This window comes from Scleropages formosus, chromosome 10, assembly GCF_900964775.1.
Source record: "Scleropages formosus chromosome 10, fSclFor1.1, whole genome shotgun sequence".
NCBI classification, from domain to species: Eukaryota; Metazoa; Chordata; class Actinopteri; order Osteoglossiformes; family Osteoglossidae; genus Scleropages; species Scleropages formosus.
The window spans coordinates 26069327-26085120 of record NC_041815.1 but is presented as its reverse complement, the minus strand read 5'-3'; the positions used below and the strand labels follow the sequence as shown (position 1 = coordinate 26085120).

The following is a 15794-nucleotide window of genomic DNA, read 5'->3' as shown; positions in this document are numbered from 1 at the left end:
ATGAACATTTCTATCTATATTCATTTAGTAGGGGCTTTGTAATATTTATGCAACACTTTACTGACACTTTTATCCAGTGCGATTTACAACACTAGATACATTGCACCAAACTCCCTACAAATCATTTACTTTGTTACCCGAACAGTGTGGAAAAACCTGATTTGCAACAATATATATTTACTCTTGCCTTGGGGCCATCTTTGCATATATAATAAACATATTTTCAGCATATGCCAGTCACAACATTACGAAACTGTGGCATTTCAGGCACTTTTAAGAGCACTGAAAAGCAGAACAATAGATACTAATACGTACAGACACAGGTGCAGTTAGAAACAGATACAAATATGGATACAAAATAAACACGAGCACCGTATTGGGAGCCGATTTTCTATGACATCACTTCTCTTATGACGTATTGTGACGCGTTGGTAAGGGCTCGTGACAGACCCCGCCCACGGCGATTCTTCCTTGTTGCTTTAAGACTGCTCAGTTTGACTCCGCCTCCCAGAATCAGCGGACCAATGGGCTCCTCGGAGAGGGGTCTTTTTTTTATCCCCCCCTCACGGCTCTTCTCGCGGGCCAATAAGGACGGAGCTCTCAGCGCTACAGTCCGAGAGCGGCTCGCGGAGCGTCGCGTTTGCAGGGATGTGAGTGAGGAGCGGAGGGAGCGGAGCCTAACCGAGCCGAGCCGTCCCGTCACAACACGGTTCGTCTGCCTCTCTTTTCTCTTATTTTATTTATTATAGCTGGTGCTCTGTGTGCAAGCGTGTTCGTCGCGACGAGTGTGTCTCTCTCTGTCTCTGGTTTCTCCTTCCCTCGCGCTGGTAAAAAGAGGCTCACGTCGTCGAGCGGCTCCGCTCCTCCTCCTCGTCGTCCGCCGAACACTGGCCGGCTGAGCGGCGCGCGCAGCGGCGGCTCCTCCATGCGGAGGTGGCAGCGGTTCCCCATCCTGCCCTTCCTCCTCCTCCTCCTCCTCCTCACTCAGTCAAGCGTTAGGTCGGCGCGCGTAGCGGAGCATGCCCGCGGCGCTGCTTCTCTTTTTTTTTTTTTTCCTGCACTTTTCTCCGCTCGCTGTAATTTTCTTTTCTAACCCCCCCGGCCCCGTTAATCCAGGAAACAGAGCCGCTCAGCCCGGGTGTCGCAATGTAGGGGGACGGCGGTGGCTCGGCGCGTTCACGTGCTGCGCGCGCTCTCTTGCCAGCGCTGCTGTTTTCGTGGCAGCGCGGTGCGGGAGGCGGGTGTCGATCCGCAGCATCGGATGCGGGGAGAAGGGGGGAGAGCTCCGGTCGGACCTTCGCCGTTGCGGGTGGGGGGGTTGGGCTAAGGCACAGAGATGGGGATCTGTCACCTGGGAGCCAGGGCGTGGATCTCTATCCTGCCCCGCGCTGAGGACCCCCACACCCACAGTTCTGATGATGGATGCAGAGATAATGCTTCTCTCCTCTGGAAGTCTCAGATCTTCTTGATGCTCCAGAAGCAGAGCTGCAGCGTGGAGAGAGAGAGCAGTGTCCATCGCCCACTGAGCACAGGGGACACCTGGCCTGTGTGTGTGTGAGTGTTGACCAGCTGTGATTGAGCTGGGTGGCTCTGTATGTTCCTATCCCTGGCCCTACTGTGTTTATTTCCAAGGAAGGTGCCACTGGGAGGTTTTCTCTCTCTCTCTCTCTCTCTCTCTCTCACACACACACACCTACACCTGTGCAGTGGGTTTTATTCAGGGCCCCTCAGCTCCTGGGTCTCTGTATTCTGGTGGTGAACGCAGCACACCTGGAAGGGTTGTCCTCGACATCAGAGCGCTGCATCTGCCACGCTCCTGTGTGTGTGCTTGTTTTCTGAGTGGTTGTACAGCTGTCTGGACAGGTGGCCTCCCGCAGCCCCATTAGTGTGTCCCCCCTGTCCTCAGCAGCACACTTCTTCACTCCTCTGCTGTACTGCTTTTCTTTTTTTTTTTCCTCTACCGTTTTGCTTTTCAGCCCCCCCCGAATCAGAGAAAAAATTCGGAAAAATGTTTTTGGATGGGGGAGGATGACGAAATGTAAACTATTTAAACGGTTGACCGCAGGTTTTCCTCTGGATGCTCTTATCCCTTCTTCGGCCAAATTCCCTTCAGCTGACAGATCCCTAATAAAGAGCACCAGCATGAAGCGTGGGCCCACGCTCACATTGTGTGTGTGTGTGTGTGTGTGTGTGTGTGTGTGTGTTCATGTTCAGAGACTTTTATAAAGTGGGGTTTTTTTCTGGGCGGGGTTTGTGGTTCAGTCTTGTTGCAATGCAGGATCAGCTGTCTGAGAATTTAGTTGCATCCCCCCCCACAATTTCATTGGTTTATTTAAATGTGGCAGGATTTCACTGAAATATAATGAGGTGAAAATTGTAAAATACCTCAGCTGTCCTTCATCCTCCTATTTCTGAACATCACGTTATTGTTTTATTACTTTATCACTTACTCAAGTCTGTTGCTTAACCGGTCTTGTTTTGGTGCGATTCTGATCCGTCTTAAATCTCTCATCTAGGCACTTTAGGGATTACAAGCTTCTCGGGAAGAAATACCCCACTGACTCAGACATTGATGTAAAACTAGTTTTGATCCAATGTTTACAAATGTTTCTTTAGTTTAACGCGTCGCTGTTCATTTCGATGGGACGCGCGGCATCTTTCCGTAAGACTCGTCTGCGCCGTCCTCGGTGTCCCCGTGGGATGCTGAGGGCCGTCTGCTGGGACACGTGACAGTGTTGGTGTCTCCCCTGGGCAAGTGGACAGTCCTTCTGCTGGCTTCCCGTCTGCCCTGTACCCCGGACGCTTGTCAGGGTTTGATCGTGGGGTCTTCCCCGTGCGCCGCTCCCGTTTCCAAGTATGACCCGCTGCGGACGGCTGTTCGCCTTTCTTCAGCACCTGTGTCATGTGTGGACATGGGGGTTTCTGCTGGAATACTCTGTTTGGGGGGGGAGGGAGGGAGTGGGGGGGGGGGTGTGAACTGAGTCAGCTCGCCCTGCGGCTCTGGAATACGAGTTCCAGATCAATGGAACGTGACGTTCAGCTTCCACATATTTCCAAATCCATTTGGCCCGGGTTGTTAAACGGTGCGAAGCGTCTCATTGCCTGAAGGTGCGTTGATTGATTTCCATGAGAAATCACAGCTCTTTCATTCACATGGAGGGCCTCGCTCAGCCGGGCCCATCCGTGACATGTGCCGAGCCATTCTGGCACGTGTGCTTTTCGTGATGTGAAGTGAGAAATTTTTTTATTTATTTATAACCCCCCCCCCCCCCCCTTTCAGCGAAACCCCCAGCTGCAGCTGCTTTTATCTCCGCAGTCAGGGTGCACTGAGACATGGACTTTGGACCAGTGTGAAATCAGTGTTTATCACAGAGGCTGCCAGGCCATCTGTACCCTGAACAACCCAGAGGGAGCGAGCGCCTATGTGGATGTCTTTTTTTTTTTTTTTTTTTTTTTCGAAAATTAAAAAAAATTTATTTTAAAGTCCCCAGTCACATTGATCTGATTGATTCATTGATTCTGGGTGCGTGCGTGCGTGCATTGCATCTCTGTTGCAACTATCAATGCGTTTTGTGTGCGATGGGGAAGCTTTGATCGGGAGCTTCGTGTCTGTTCATGCGGAGATGGTAACGAAGCGGCGAGGTGTAGCGGCCCAGCTGGCTGCCGTCCTGCCCGTCCCATCGCGTCGTCTCCGCTGACTAATCCTGGCCTGCTGTTTGTTCCGCTCGAGACTTCCACAGAGAATTGTTTGATCTTGCTGCTGGCCTGCGTTTGTTGCGAACTCATGCTTTATGCTGCCGCTTTACTGAGCGAACGTCCATTTGGGATTTTTGGGCATGGTGTCTCGCTCAGTGTTGTAGCTTCCAAGCAGTGAAACCGTATTACGAAGATGCGGCGCCGCAATGAAGATCGTTGGGTGTGTAACGCTCTGCTTGGCGGCTGAACCCCCCGGTGTGACATTTGCGCAGCCTGATTGCTGTCATTCTGACATTAGAAATGGCAGGTAACGCGAGACAGAAAAGCGGCGGGTCCTGAGGGGGGCGAAAGTAACACATTTCACACATTTGAGGCTGAGAAAAGCGCGAGACCCGTTTTGCACTTTCCTCCGCCAGAGGACAGCTCGGCCTTCGAGGGTCTCCTTGGAATGATGGGACGATGACCTGAGGCTCTCGCTCGGGTTTTGAAGATTCACTCCGCGCGCAGCCTGTCGCTCTGAGGCCCGTGACGCTTGCGAGACCTGAGATTTAGGCAGCGGGGTCACTGAGGTCAGCCGGCTGTGGTCGTATCACTCACCGGGTGACTAATGACAGAAGACGAACTCTTGGTTCAAACCCTTTCATTCTCTCTAAGAGAGCTGGTTGGAGCAGTTAGAGCCAAATTTTTATAGTCTCACCCAGAACAGCTGTTTGCGTGTGAAATTGAATTCAGTCTTAAATTCACTTTGTTGGCCTTTTTTTTTTTTTTTTTTAAAGGGATGCTAGCTTGGTAATCCTTCAAAAAGAAGTCACCCAGGTTTTACCCAAATTCAGTCATTCATTGGTGTCATTCGGATGCCAGCGGCGGTTTCCTCACTCAGCTGTGCACCCAAATAGCCCCCACTTATTTGGATTCTAGCACTTTCTTTTGGGTCAATCCACCCACTTCGCTTTTAAAAAAAAGAGGCAAATGCAAGTGTGATCTCGGCGGTTTTGTCACGGCTTCCTGGCTTCATGTGCGTTCTCTCTGCCGCTGTGCTCCGCACGCGGGAGACCACGTGGCTCACGGCTTGCTGACGGGTTATTTCGAGTCGTGGGCGCCTTCTCCGTAATCCCCTGTGGATTAGTGAGAAGAGCAGACATCGAGATGTTTAATGGTCTGACTCTGACACGTGGACTTTCGCTGTCCTGCAGTGAGCCCAGGCGAGGAGCTGGATAAAGAGACGTCCAGAACGTGGCGGTAGATGCCAACGCTGAATGGTACGCAGAATCTACCCCGTACGGGGCGTGCCCCCCCGGGGTGGGACCTTTTTAAGCTTCTCCAGGTCATAACTGGTCGTGCTGTGGCCTGATAAGAGCTGTTGTGGGTGATGAACTGACAGGGGTCAGAGGTCTCGTCCCACAAAAATGGGGAGGGGGAGGGAAGGACAATGTGATGATGTGGTTAATGGTATAGGACAGCTTTCAGGGATTTCGGGACATCTCACGGTGTGGTCGTTCTTGGTTGTTCCGAAGTCTTCCTTTGCCTCTACGTACGTTCTCGCCCGCTACGTGTACTTATATCAGACGAAAGGGCGCATCCACCTGGGCACATACTGTACTTGTATGGGACAAAGTAAAGAGAGGAGTGAAAGCAAAGGTTGGTGTTCAGGGCTCTCTGTTTGCGGGGGGAGGGAGATACAGGATTGTGTTGCGTTGCTGTGACGACTAGTGAAATGACAACTTGTATTTGGGAACAGTAAATCGGCGTACGCGCGGGCCCTCGCTCGCCCTTGTTAATCATTGTTCGGTAGTTATTGGAATTTTGGCTGTTCCACGGGAGCGGTTTGAAACTCCGATCGGGATTGTCATGATGTAACCGCAAACACGAATGGTCCAGCCCCCTGCTCTTTGAATTTCTCTTTCGTCCTTTTCCAGACCGGCGCCGTGCGTCATGGAGTCCGGTATCGCCCCGGTTCGCCCCACAGACTCCGTGCGGCCGAGCTCCTCGATCTCCGGTTAATACGAAAACGAGTAAAGCTCCGTGGGGTCCCGAACTGTGTGGAAATGAAATGCAAAGCCCCACATTTGTGCCCAGCCACGGTTGGGGAACAAAAGGCGCCATGTGGGGAAACGGCAGCCTGCGGAATTCCAAACGCAGTTTCCCTCATTTCACCCGAGTGGTTTGGGATGGTGGGGGGTAGGTCCCAAGAAAAAAAAAAAAAAAAAAAAAATCGGTTTCCTCTTCACGGAGCCTCCCTCCCCGGTGCGCCGTCTCTCCAGAGTGTGCACGCAACGCTACTTGTTAATAAGTGTTGTGGCACTCCGGTTTCAGAAGTGGCCCGGAGAGAGATGGCAAGCGGATCAATGTGGCGGTGGGATTGGGGGATGGGGGTGGGGGGTGCAACGCCTGTAACGGAATATAAGAAGCGCTATTAATTTAATGCAAACATTCATCTTGGCCTCAAAAGGTGTAATGTGACACTGGAGAGATGGGGGTTGGGGGGGGGGGAGCAAGAGTGAAGGTCCGTTTTACATGGCTGCTTCTCGTTTCTGCCACGGCGAGGTTCTGCTCTGCACTCTTCTCAGCACCTGAGATACCTTTTAAGTTGTGCGTGTGGTTTTTTTCTTTCTTTTTTTTTTCCCCGCTTTGGTTACGGCACCTCGGTATCGGCTGCTGCTTTGCTGCATCGCTGCAGTGCAGAGTCGATGCTCCCTTTTTTGAAAAGCAGGCCTCTCTGGAAGCTTCTTCCAAAAATTCAAATGCCCCCCCCCCACTGTTGAATCACCCTGATAGAAACCCTAATATGTGTGACTGTTTCCACCTGTGTGGATGAGGACGAGTTGTTCTCCAGCAGATGGTGAAATCCGCTTGCTGGGGCAACTTGCGGTGGCCACCGGGGTAGCAGAACCCCTGGCCGCGTGAGTAGACCCGCAATCTCCAAAACACGTGCCTCGCCGAGGGTCTCCGGGGGCGTAATTTGCAAATGCCTTTTAGCTCGTGGGCTTGGGCTCTTAGGCTGTCGCTACCCTTGAAACCCGGGGTTTACCGTGGTCCGTGCCATCCGCCCACCCCCGGATCATAATGTAGGGAATGTCAGCAGTTTGCTTACGGAGCCGTCGGCCTCTCGCCGTGGACTTCCCACTTTCGCGGCCTGACGTCACGCTGCTAAAGCAGAACAGATGTCTGTGTGGCATTGGGGGGGGGGCACGGATACCTCCTCGCCCTCCCCCGCTCAGGCTTGCTCCGTAGAGAGGCCCGTGTGTGTGTGCGTGCGAGAAGAGGAGCTGTTTGACTTTGTTTGCGAACCTCTTTGACAGTTGCCAGTAATGCGACCTCGTGTCGTTCACGCTGTACGTCGGCTGTTTATTTGGTTTCCTCAGAAAACTGAGATCTTTATCGGGCATTAACTGCATTCAGCTAAAGCAGCGTGTGTGTGTGTGTGTGTGTGTGTGTGTGTGTGTGTGTCTTCATGGGTCCTGTGGTTTTTCTATCAGCAGCATTGCAGCTACAGGAACCGGCTGAGACCCATCAGAAGCTGTCCCCAGACATATTTAAACATCATAAGTTACTATGGTTTCTTCCAAAGGACTTGGAGTAAGGAAATACAAATGTATGTCGTACTCGTCTACGACATCAGTCTGGCGGAGGGGTGTTAACGGCATAACGAAGTGCTCTTTGCATTTGCTCAGTTAGCTGATGCTTTTCCCCAAAGCGACTTAGTGTTTAGCTACTCGACAATTATTTACCCATTTATACAGCTGGGTAATTTTTACTGGAGCAATTTAGGGTAAGTACCACGCTAAAGGACACTACAGCTGGAGATGAGATTTGAACCTGTGACCTTTGGGTCCTAAGGCAGGAGCTCTGACCACTGTGCTCCCAGCTGTCTGGGGACTGGAGCCTGTAGTAGTTTGATGGAGGGGAAAAAAAGTGGAGTGTGGTGTCGGTAACATTTCTGGTGACCACGGTTCTCCCTTCGGAGAAGCACGAAGCGCTAGCGAAGCTCCGTGTGCTATGGATTCATCTGACCGTCGCTCAAAGGGAACCGGGCATCCTTCAACTCGGGTGTCCCGACCGGGTGCCCGGCGTTTCGAGTGGTGGTGCGGAGAGGAGAGCTGTCGGTGCGTCCCACCGGAACTTAGGTGGCCGTCTTCCCCAGCTGCGCTCGGAATCCTCCCACGGATACGGGCTGCGGTTGGACCGAAGAGCAGCGCGTCAGCTGCCTTATCCAAAACCTTCTCTGGGGTCTGTTCCCCGAAGGGATGCGCTGAGCCACCAGACAGTGGTGTGGAGATGGAGAAGGAGCCTCCGGAGAAGTGGCCCCCTCCCCACCCTGGCACCCGTCGTCCGCCCCAGTGGGTATCGGCGTTTCGAGCCTTTGTGGGCTTCCTCTAATCTTTGCGGACAGCAGCCGTACAAGCTCTTAATCCCCTTGTTTGGTGACACGCATGCACCGTAAGGTGTGTGTATTTATTTATCCTGTTTAGCAAGAGGAGGCTCGTTCTTGGCATTTTTTAGTGATCCATGGCATGAGCTGTCACATAGGCTTGGTGTCTCATTGGAGGAGCGTGAATTGCAAGCAAATATCTGGCCTCGTAAGATGGTCTCTGTAGACGGACACGAGTCGAAGCGTTTCTGTGCTCCGTGACCTCATGTGACCCCCATCTCCCCGTCCCTCTCCGCTGCCTGTTCCCAAAGTTGCTCGGCAGGAAGAAGGCGGGAGGTTGTTGGACGGCCGATGCCTGGCTGCTGACTCCATCACCCCCCAAGCCCGTTGCGGTTTCCTCCTCCTTCCCAAGCTGAGGAAACTGGCTCTGGAGGGGCGGGGCCAGCACGAGCGGACGGCTCCGTGTTGTCCGTCACCGAGGGTTACGGGACCCGCGTGGTCCGTGGGCGGTCCGCCCTTGAAGCGGAGGCTCTTTTGTGCCAAGGGAAATGAGAGGCTGAAAGCTATTCATTATGTGTTCAGTGACAGGTATGTTTATGTACATGCCAGAGATCAAAGCTGAGACACACTAAAGAAGTATCCAGAAGAAAAAGGTCAGCGGTTTTGGAAAAGCTGGTATCTGACAGAATCTGTATACATATATAAAACCTCCATCTCTCCGCCCAGATATCTCACGGGAGGAGTTGTCTATGGTTTTGTCAGACGTGCTGAATGTCAGGCATCTTCTTGCCTATTGGCTCAAGTCCTGGATTGGTTTTGTCCTCCGCTTGACCTGGACCCACTTTGGGCTTAGATGACATGCCACGTTTCTGAGGCTAACCTTGGGTTTGAGCTGTGACTGCAGCCCTGGCCTAGGATGAACGGTTATGTCAGAGCGCCGTATGGAAGTGTGCCGCTTGTACTTTTTTTCTTTTTTTCTTTCCTCTACCAATTGCTGAATGTGTTTGGCTCTGTCTCTTATTTTGCAGACCTCATGGAGCTGGACACCAGACAGAGGCTTCAGACACTGGAACTCAGTCCTCAATCGGCCCCTTGGGGCTGCCCTTGAAGGGAGAGACCCCTTTAACCCCTCCCTGGTTTCTCCCCCCCCCCCCCCCCCCTCCCCGCCCCTTCCATTCCCAGCCCCCCTGCCCCAACTCCCCCTGTCCCATCACCACCTGCCGCTGCCATGATCGGAAAGTTAAAGCAGAACCTTCTGGTGGCCTGCCTGGTCATCAGCTCCATAACGGTTTTCTATCTGGGTCGGCATGCCATGGAATGCCACCACCGCATCGAGGAGCGTGGCCAGGCCATGGGACCCGGCGCCCTGCGCTCCACCCTACGCACGGGACAAAACGTTAGCGCCGGAGCCTACAACAAGGACATGCCGCTCATCTTCATCGGTGGAGTCCCGCGCAGCGGTACCACGCTAATGCGCGCCATGCTGGATGCTCATCCCGACGTGCGCTGTGGCGAGGAGACGCGCGTTATCCCTCGCATCTTGGCCATGAAACAGATGTGGAGCCGCTCAGGCCGCGAGAAGATGCGTCTGGACGAGGCTGGAGTCACCGACGAGGTCCTGGACTCAGCCATGCAGGCCTTCCTGTTGGAGATAATCGTGAAGCATGGTGAGCCCGCCACCTACCTGTGCAACAAGGACCCCTTTGCGCTCAAGTCCCTCTCCTACCTGGCCAAGATCTTTCCCCGAGCAAAGTTCATCCTCATGATCAGGGACGGCCGGGCCTCCGTCCACTCGATGATCTCGCGCAAAGTGACCATAGCCGGCTTTGACTTGGGCAGCTACCGCGACTGCCTGACCAAGTGGAATCGTGCCATCGAGACCATGTACACGCAGTGCCTGGAGGTGGCCGACAAGTGCCTCCCGGTGCACTACGAGCAGCTGGTGCTGCACCCGGAGAAGTGGATGCGGACACTTCTGCAGTTCCTCGATATCCCGTGGAACGAGGCGGTGCTGCACCACGAGGAACTCATCGGCAAAGCGGGCGGCGTCTCCCTCTCCAAGTAAGTATGAGTGCAAGTGTTGGGGATGCGATAGACGGAATCAAAGGAGAATTGCACCGAATTCCCCTGAAGGCAACCGCCTGGTTGAATTTAACCTTCGAGACGGTTGACCGGACGAAGCTTTCGAGCGAGTATTCAACTCGCCAAGACTCAATTATCTGAGGGTTATGATGAGCATCAGCAGGGTTCGGCTTTGAACCGGGAGGCTTGGTGACCCAGAATTTTGCCCCCTGCACTGTGAGTCAGATCCATCCTTTCATCCATTGTTAGAAAGCACTTGTCCAATGCAGGGTCGCAGTGGTCCAGAGTCTGTCCTGGTAACACGGGGAATGAGTCAGGATCAATTAGCCCTCTTCGCTTGTGCGATTTGCTCACGGTTGCCTCATCTCCTCTTTCTCATTCTTCTCTGGATGCGATATTTGGCTACGGTCCCTAATGCGTTTCTTCCGGCTGGTTCCTTCCTTGGGCCGATAACGTTGGGGAGCCGCGTCCTTTGGGGAAACGGCTCATGTTTACAACACGATACCTTCCTTTTTTCAGTTGTTTCCTGGCAGAAATGTTCTAATTAGTGAGTAGCAGAGGCGAGGGGTTGAGGAGCTCTGCTTCGGGTCGGTGCTGAGCTTCCCGCTCCCCTGGCGCAAGGGTGCGAGCAGCAACAGGGAGGGGCTCTCATCTGCTCGTCCCCTTCATTCGGTAGAGGGGTTCGTGAAACGGAAACGCTGACGGCGCAATGAGCTGTACGCTTTGCAGTTGATTCCTTTCAGGTGGTGATGCAGGGAATATTGAACAGACTCTTGTGCTTGTAGCTTAAGACCATGTGTCACCAAATGTTGCAGTCAAAGGGTATCGTTCATGTCTCCTCCCTTACACGCACACACCACTTCAAAAATATGAGCTGAACAGCTGAAGACTTTGGCAAGACTTGAGTCTTGAAGACTTTAACCTTCAATCTGAGCATCCAGTTTTGGCCCCCGTTTTGTTCCCAGTGTCTTCCGTAAGTCCATTTTGTGTGTGTGTGTGTGGGTTTTTTTTTTTTTTTTTTTTTCTTCCCCCCCCCCCTTCTCCTGTCCTTCGAAGAACTTGCCGTCCATGCCTGCCGAAAGGTGGCCTGTCCCTGGCACGCAGCACTCCACACTCCTCCTCCTCCACACCCCCCTGCGGAAGACGCGACTCCTTTTGCTTATTGTCTGCAGCCTGGGACATGCACTGGAACCCAATTTTTTTTTTTTTTTTTTTTTTAATAAAAAAAGCTTACAGTTGACTTCCATTGAGACTTTCATTGCCTTAGAGGCCTAAACCACCCCCCCACCACCAAGACCATACCCCACAAACCCACTTCCTTTCACTTTGGGCAGATTCTTTTCATCTTCATTGACTACATGTTCCACATTTTATTTTTTTATGCAAATATTTTTGAACTTTGTCCTCTGCGGCTCCCTTTAAAGGCTGGGGAGGGTCGAAGATGATGTGTTTTTAATAGAATTGAACGCCAATGAAAAAAGGGGTTCTGGATGAAAAGATGACTGAAAGCAGACTCATAAATGGGATTGAAGGGGTGGGGAATCAGTTCTTCAGCAATTGTTTTACCCTTGAAAAATGTCTTAAGGGTATAAGGTTATTAAACTCTTTTCAAATGACATTTGAAGTTGAATTCTGGTAGAGAAACAATTTCTGGAAGATGACCAGCGTTGAGCAGAGACTGTTCTGGCAAGTCCCAGCTGTTGGTAGAACGGTCGTCTACGTCTGTCTCGTACGGGACTGAACAGATGATAGGAAATGGCAGGAAATCCAGGGCTTGTCGTACCTTCCAAGATGGACAGCGGCCAGTCTTCCGCGCATTTAGTCACTTGGTTTCTTTATGTCATGTAGCTTTAAATTATTTATTTATTTTTTTTCTTTAAAGAGGATTTATTGAAATGGAGCCCATTTTTATCTCAAACACAATGAAGTGTGAGGCAGCCCTGAGCACTTGTTTTGTTTCCATCTCTTTTTGAGATCATAGTAACCGAGGCCTGACAGGCAAAGCAGGCAACTGTATGGGGGGGGCACCTCAAGATAGGAATCGAGTTGATGAACAGGTCTTGCAAGATCTCTCTCTCTCTCTCTCTCTCCATACTCCCAACGCCACTGCTGGCTTCTTTGTTTTTAGCGGAATGATGACTGACGGCTTGCCAGCGCTCAAAAGCTGAAACGGGAAACCCTCCCTCCCCCACCGACAAAGCTCCGCAGGCTGGCTTGGAGATTCGGGAGGGTCCGTATTATCAGTCCATCCCTCCAACCCTAAACTAAACATCGATGGGTGGGAAAGGTCAGTGGGGCAGGGTGAGGAGGACAGTCTGGGACTGCCTTTGGGGGGGGGGGTCCGCACATCCTCGTTAATTTTGTTGAGACGTCGCAGAGCTGCTCCGAGCTTCAGCTGTTCCAGATCCGTGCGGGGGCGTGCGGGCCCTCTCCGTCAGACCACTCGTCTGGGTGGTCACACGTTACCGCCGCACACTCCACAGCCCTTCGATTCACTTTACTCACCGGCGCGTAGAGGTCGACCATCTCCCGTCCCGGTGGCGCTTCCAGCGGGAGCGTGACGGTTGCGGTCCGTGGTCTCGACGTAAACGCAGCTGGGCGAATGTCCATGATAGCGAAGAGGAGGACCCTCTTGTGGAACACAGTGACTCCTGATTTATTTTGACACTTTTATTTATTCGAATGTTAACTGTAGACCATGAAGCACAGATTTTTAATTTTTCTTTTTTAAAAAAAAAAAAAAAAAAAAAAAGCTTTTTGTGTGGAAATATGATGCTCCTTGTACATGTCTCCTCCTGTCCAAAGCAGTGATTTTGAGTCTGTTCTCCATAGATTATGTGAAGAGGACCTTGACCTACAGCTTTGGCATAGCTCACGTATGTTTGAAATGTATTTTATTAAAAGTACATTTACTGATGTGCGCTTTGTTCAAACGTAGTACGTTTCCCACACGGTTGGCTTTTTTTTTTATTTTCATTTTTTAAATTAATTTATTTATTTAACCCATTGCGTTTATCCTTCTCGCCGTTTCCATCAGAGTAGTACCACTCAGTGGTTTAGGTCAGGATCCCAGGCTCCAGGTTATCTGGGGCTTTTGAGTTCTCAGGTGGGCCTGTAGTCTCTGAAGGCTGTCTGTGTGCCCCTCTTCACTTCCTCCCTCTTTACACATTGCCCCCCCCCCCCACCTGCTGTATGCGGAGCCCCTGTCCCATCGCCACTCCCACCCACAGGTACCACAGTGGTTGTTCTACTCCCTCTCCGGCACAACCTTTGGATCCCGTACGGCCTGGTCTGGAGTTTTACGGCGCAAATCTGCTCCTGGCTTGCATCTCATCACTCGGCACATTGATTGAAATCAAATATTAATAAATCGAGACCTTAACCGGAGCTGAAGACATGCTCTCAAAGCACGAGACGTTCTGTCTTCGACAATAACTGCGCTACGTAAAACGCCCAACCCGCATCTTTCAATATGTGAACTTTAAAATGATTATAAATGCCTGCTGGGTTGGACACATCATGCTAATCAGGAGTGAGTGAAAGTGGGCATCGAGTGCGAGGATGAGCGGGAAAAAATGTCAATTAGTGATGCATTCACAGTACTAAAGTCATGTAAATTATGACCGAATATGTATGAATTCGCTTCCGGACTGTATCGGCGTCTTTGCGGGCCGAGATTCGAGGGGACCGTCTTCGCTGTATTTAACTCCCCCTGCCCCTCATTTTGACTTTTGTACTTTGAACTCGGTGGATTAAAAGTGTCTTTGCCAGACAAACAATATGACGTTCTTGACAGGATTACGCTGTTAATCGGCTATGACCGGGATTTCGGCTCGGCGCGTTAACCACAGATGGCGGGGTTGTGTGTGTGTGTGTGTGTGTGTGTGTGTGTGTGTGTGTGTGTGTGTGTGTGTGTGTGTGTGTGTGTGTGTGTGTGTGGAGGGGGGATCAGCAACTTGCAGTAAGTGAAAACCTGTGGGAGGTGGGCCGGGGGGATTGAAGGGGCTATGTTAACACCTGTGGGGGGGGGGGGGCACGTTGTGCTCATCCCCACCCCCCCCCCATCCTGGCCGATGATCAGATTTACCACCATTTCCCATAATCAGCCCTGAGTGGGGCGGTGCCAGAAGTCACGTGAAAGAGCTGTGCTGATCAGCAGTTAGGCTCCGGTAAAGTGGTTTCCCTTTCTGCTAAATTACCTCACCCCTGTGGGCCCTAATACATGAGGCACCCCAGATCTGCTAATAATGCATGAAACATCACCGAAATGAGTTTGGGGGCAGCCTGCATCCCACCGGGTCTTAATGGTTCCGCTGTGTTTGTTTCCTTTTCCCTTTCGTTGTTCAGGACTTTTGGAATTGAGCAGGCGGGTGCCTTCTGAGTGTTAGTCTTACGTAATGCTTCTCCCAGGGCTCTGGGCAGGGAGAATCCCCCGCCCTTAGGGACGGCCACGCTAAGTTGCGTCTCTATCGGCGTGGCTGTATCTACCAGCAGCGCCCGGGTCCCACCACTCATCCTCCTACCCATTAATGTCAATTACAAATCCCCACGTTCAGGTAATAGGTACCAAAACTACTGGCCAGTACTTAAAGTAGCCCAACCCGCCTCCCACGGCTTCGCTGAAACCCCCAGAAGACGGGAACGGAGCGAGTACCCCATGAATAATTGACAGGCAGCCAGGAACCATTAAGTGCTTCTCAGAGCAGGCAAGTTCCTACGACCGCTGTGGGCTTTGTGGGGCGGAGAGGAGAAAAGCGAGCCCCGCCTCACCTGGTCCGGGTCGACACTCGACGCCGGCCGTAACGGAAAGAGCCCTTCACGCAAGTCAAAACAGGCTCCTCGTTGTCAGATCGTTTCTCTTCTGCACTGGGTTGTCCCCAGATTGCAGTAAGTAGCAGGCTGCCCTTTCTCTGTGGAAGGTCTCTACTCGGTGCCTATAAACACCACGTTAACCCCATGCTGCTCTAAGATGAGAAGCCCAAGTTCACGGGCCCGATGGAGGCGGGAGGATAAACGGGAGGGATGTTTTACGGATGAGCATATCGCAACGTGGGTGCCAAGTTGGAACAGCGGGTAACGCTAGTGCATCACGGCTCCTGGGCTGTTCGAATGTTGGTTCGAGCCGACTCGGTCCCTGTGGCGTTTGCGTGTTCTCCTTGTCTTTGTGTGGGTTTCATCCCGCCATCCAAAGACACGTTTTGGATTTGGTGACCGCCCATAGTGTGTGAGCGAATGAGCCGAGTGCGTGCGATTGCCCTGCGGTGGACTGGCGTCCCGTCCAGGTTGTACCCTTCCTTACACCCTGTTTTTGTGGCATAGACTCTGGACCACCATCCGCAGCCCTGCACTGGACAAAGGGTTATTGATAATGGATGGATGAAGCTCAATGTAGTTGACAATTGTTTGGCATCTGAGTCAGGAACTGCTTTGTTTGTCTGTTGCTTTGGTCCTCAGAGGCTCCAGAATTTGAGTTTAATTCTCTTCCAGTTGCATCTTAAAAACTTTCAATGTCTTCAGTCCTTATTTGTATATCTAGCTGCCTTGCTGAATGTCCTTTGTGTTGACGAGTTGTTGATCGAAAGGACTGAAAGTAATCCTGTGGTCCTTGAATTTTAATTCCCCCACCCCTAGGACCCGGAACACATTG

At 51.9% G+C, this 15794-nt stretch overlaps 1 protein-coding gene across 3 annotated transcripts in view; it reads left to right on the top strand.

Annotated features, from left to right (window-relative positions):
- Positions 1-627: 627 nt before the first annotated feature.
- Positions 628-15794, top strand: part of tpst1 (tyrosylprotein sulfotransferase 1) — a 30792-nt gene continuing 15625 nt past the window's right edge. For all 3 annotated transcript variants that reach the window (XR_001965996.2, XR_001965995.2, XM_018748802.2), the window contains exons 1-2: positions 628-709; positions 9094-10126. Coding sequence is in view for 1 of the 3 variants with exons in the window: in XM_018748802.2 (XP_018604318.1) it covers positions 9294-10126 (833 nt within the window). In the remaining 2 variants the exon portion in view is untranslated. The remainder of the gene's footprint in view (positions 710-9093; positions 10127-15794) is intronic.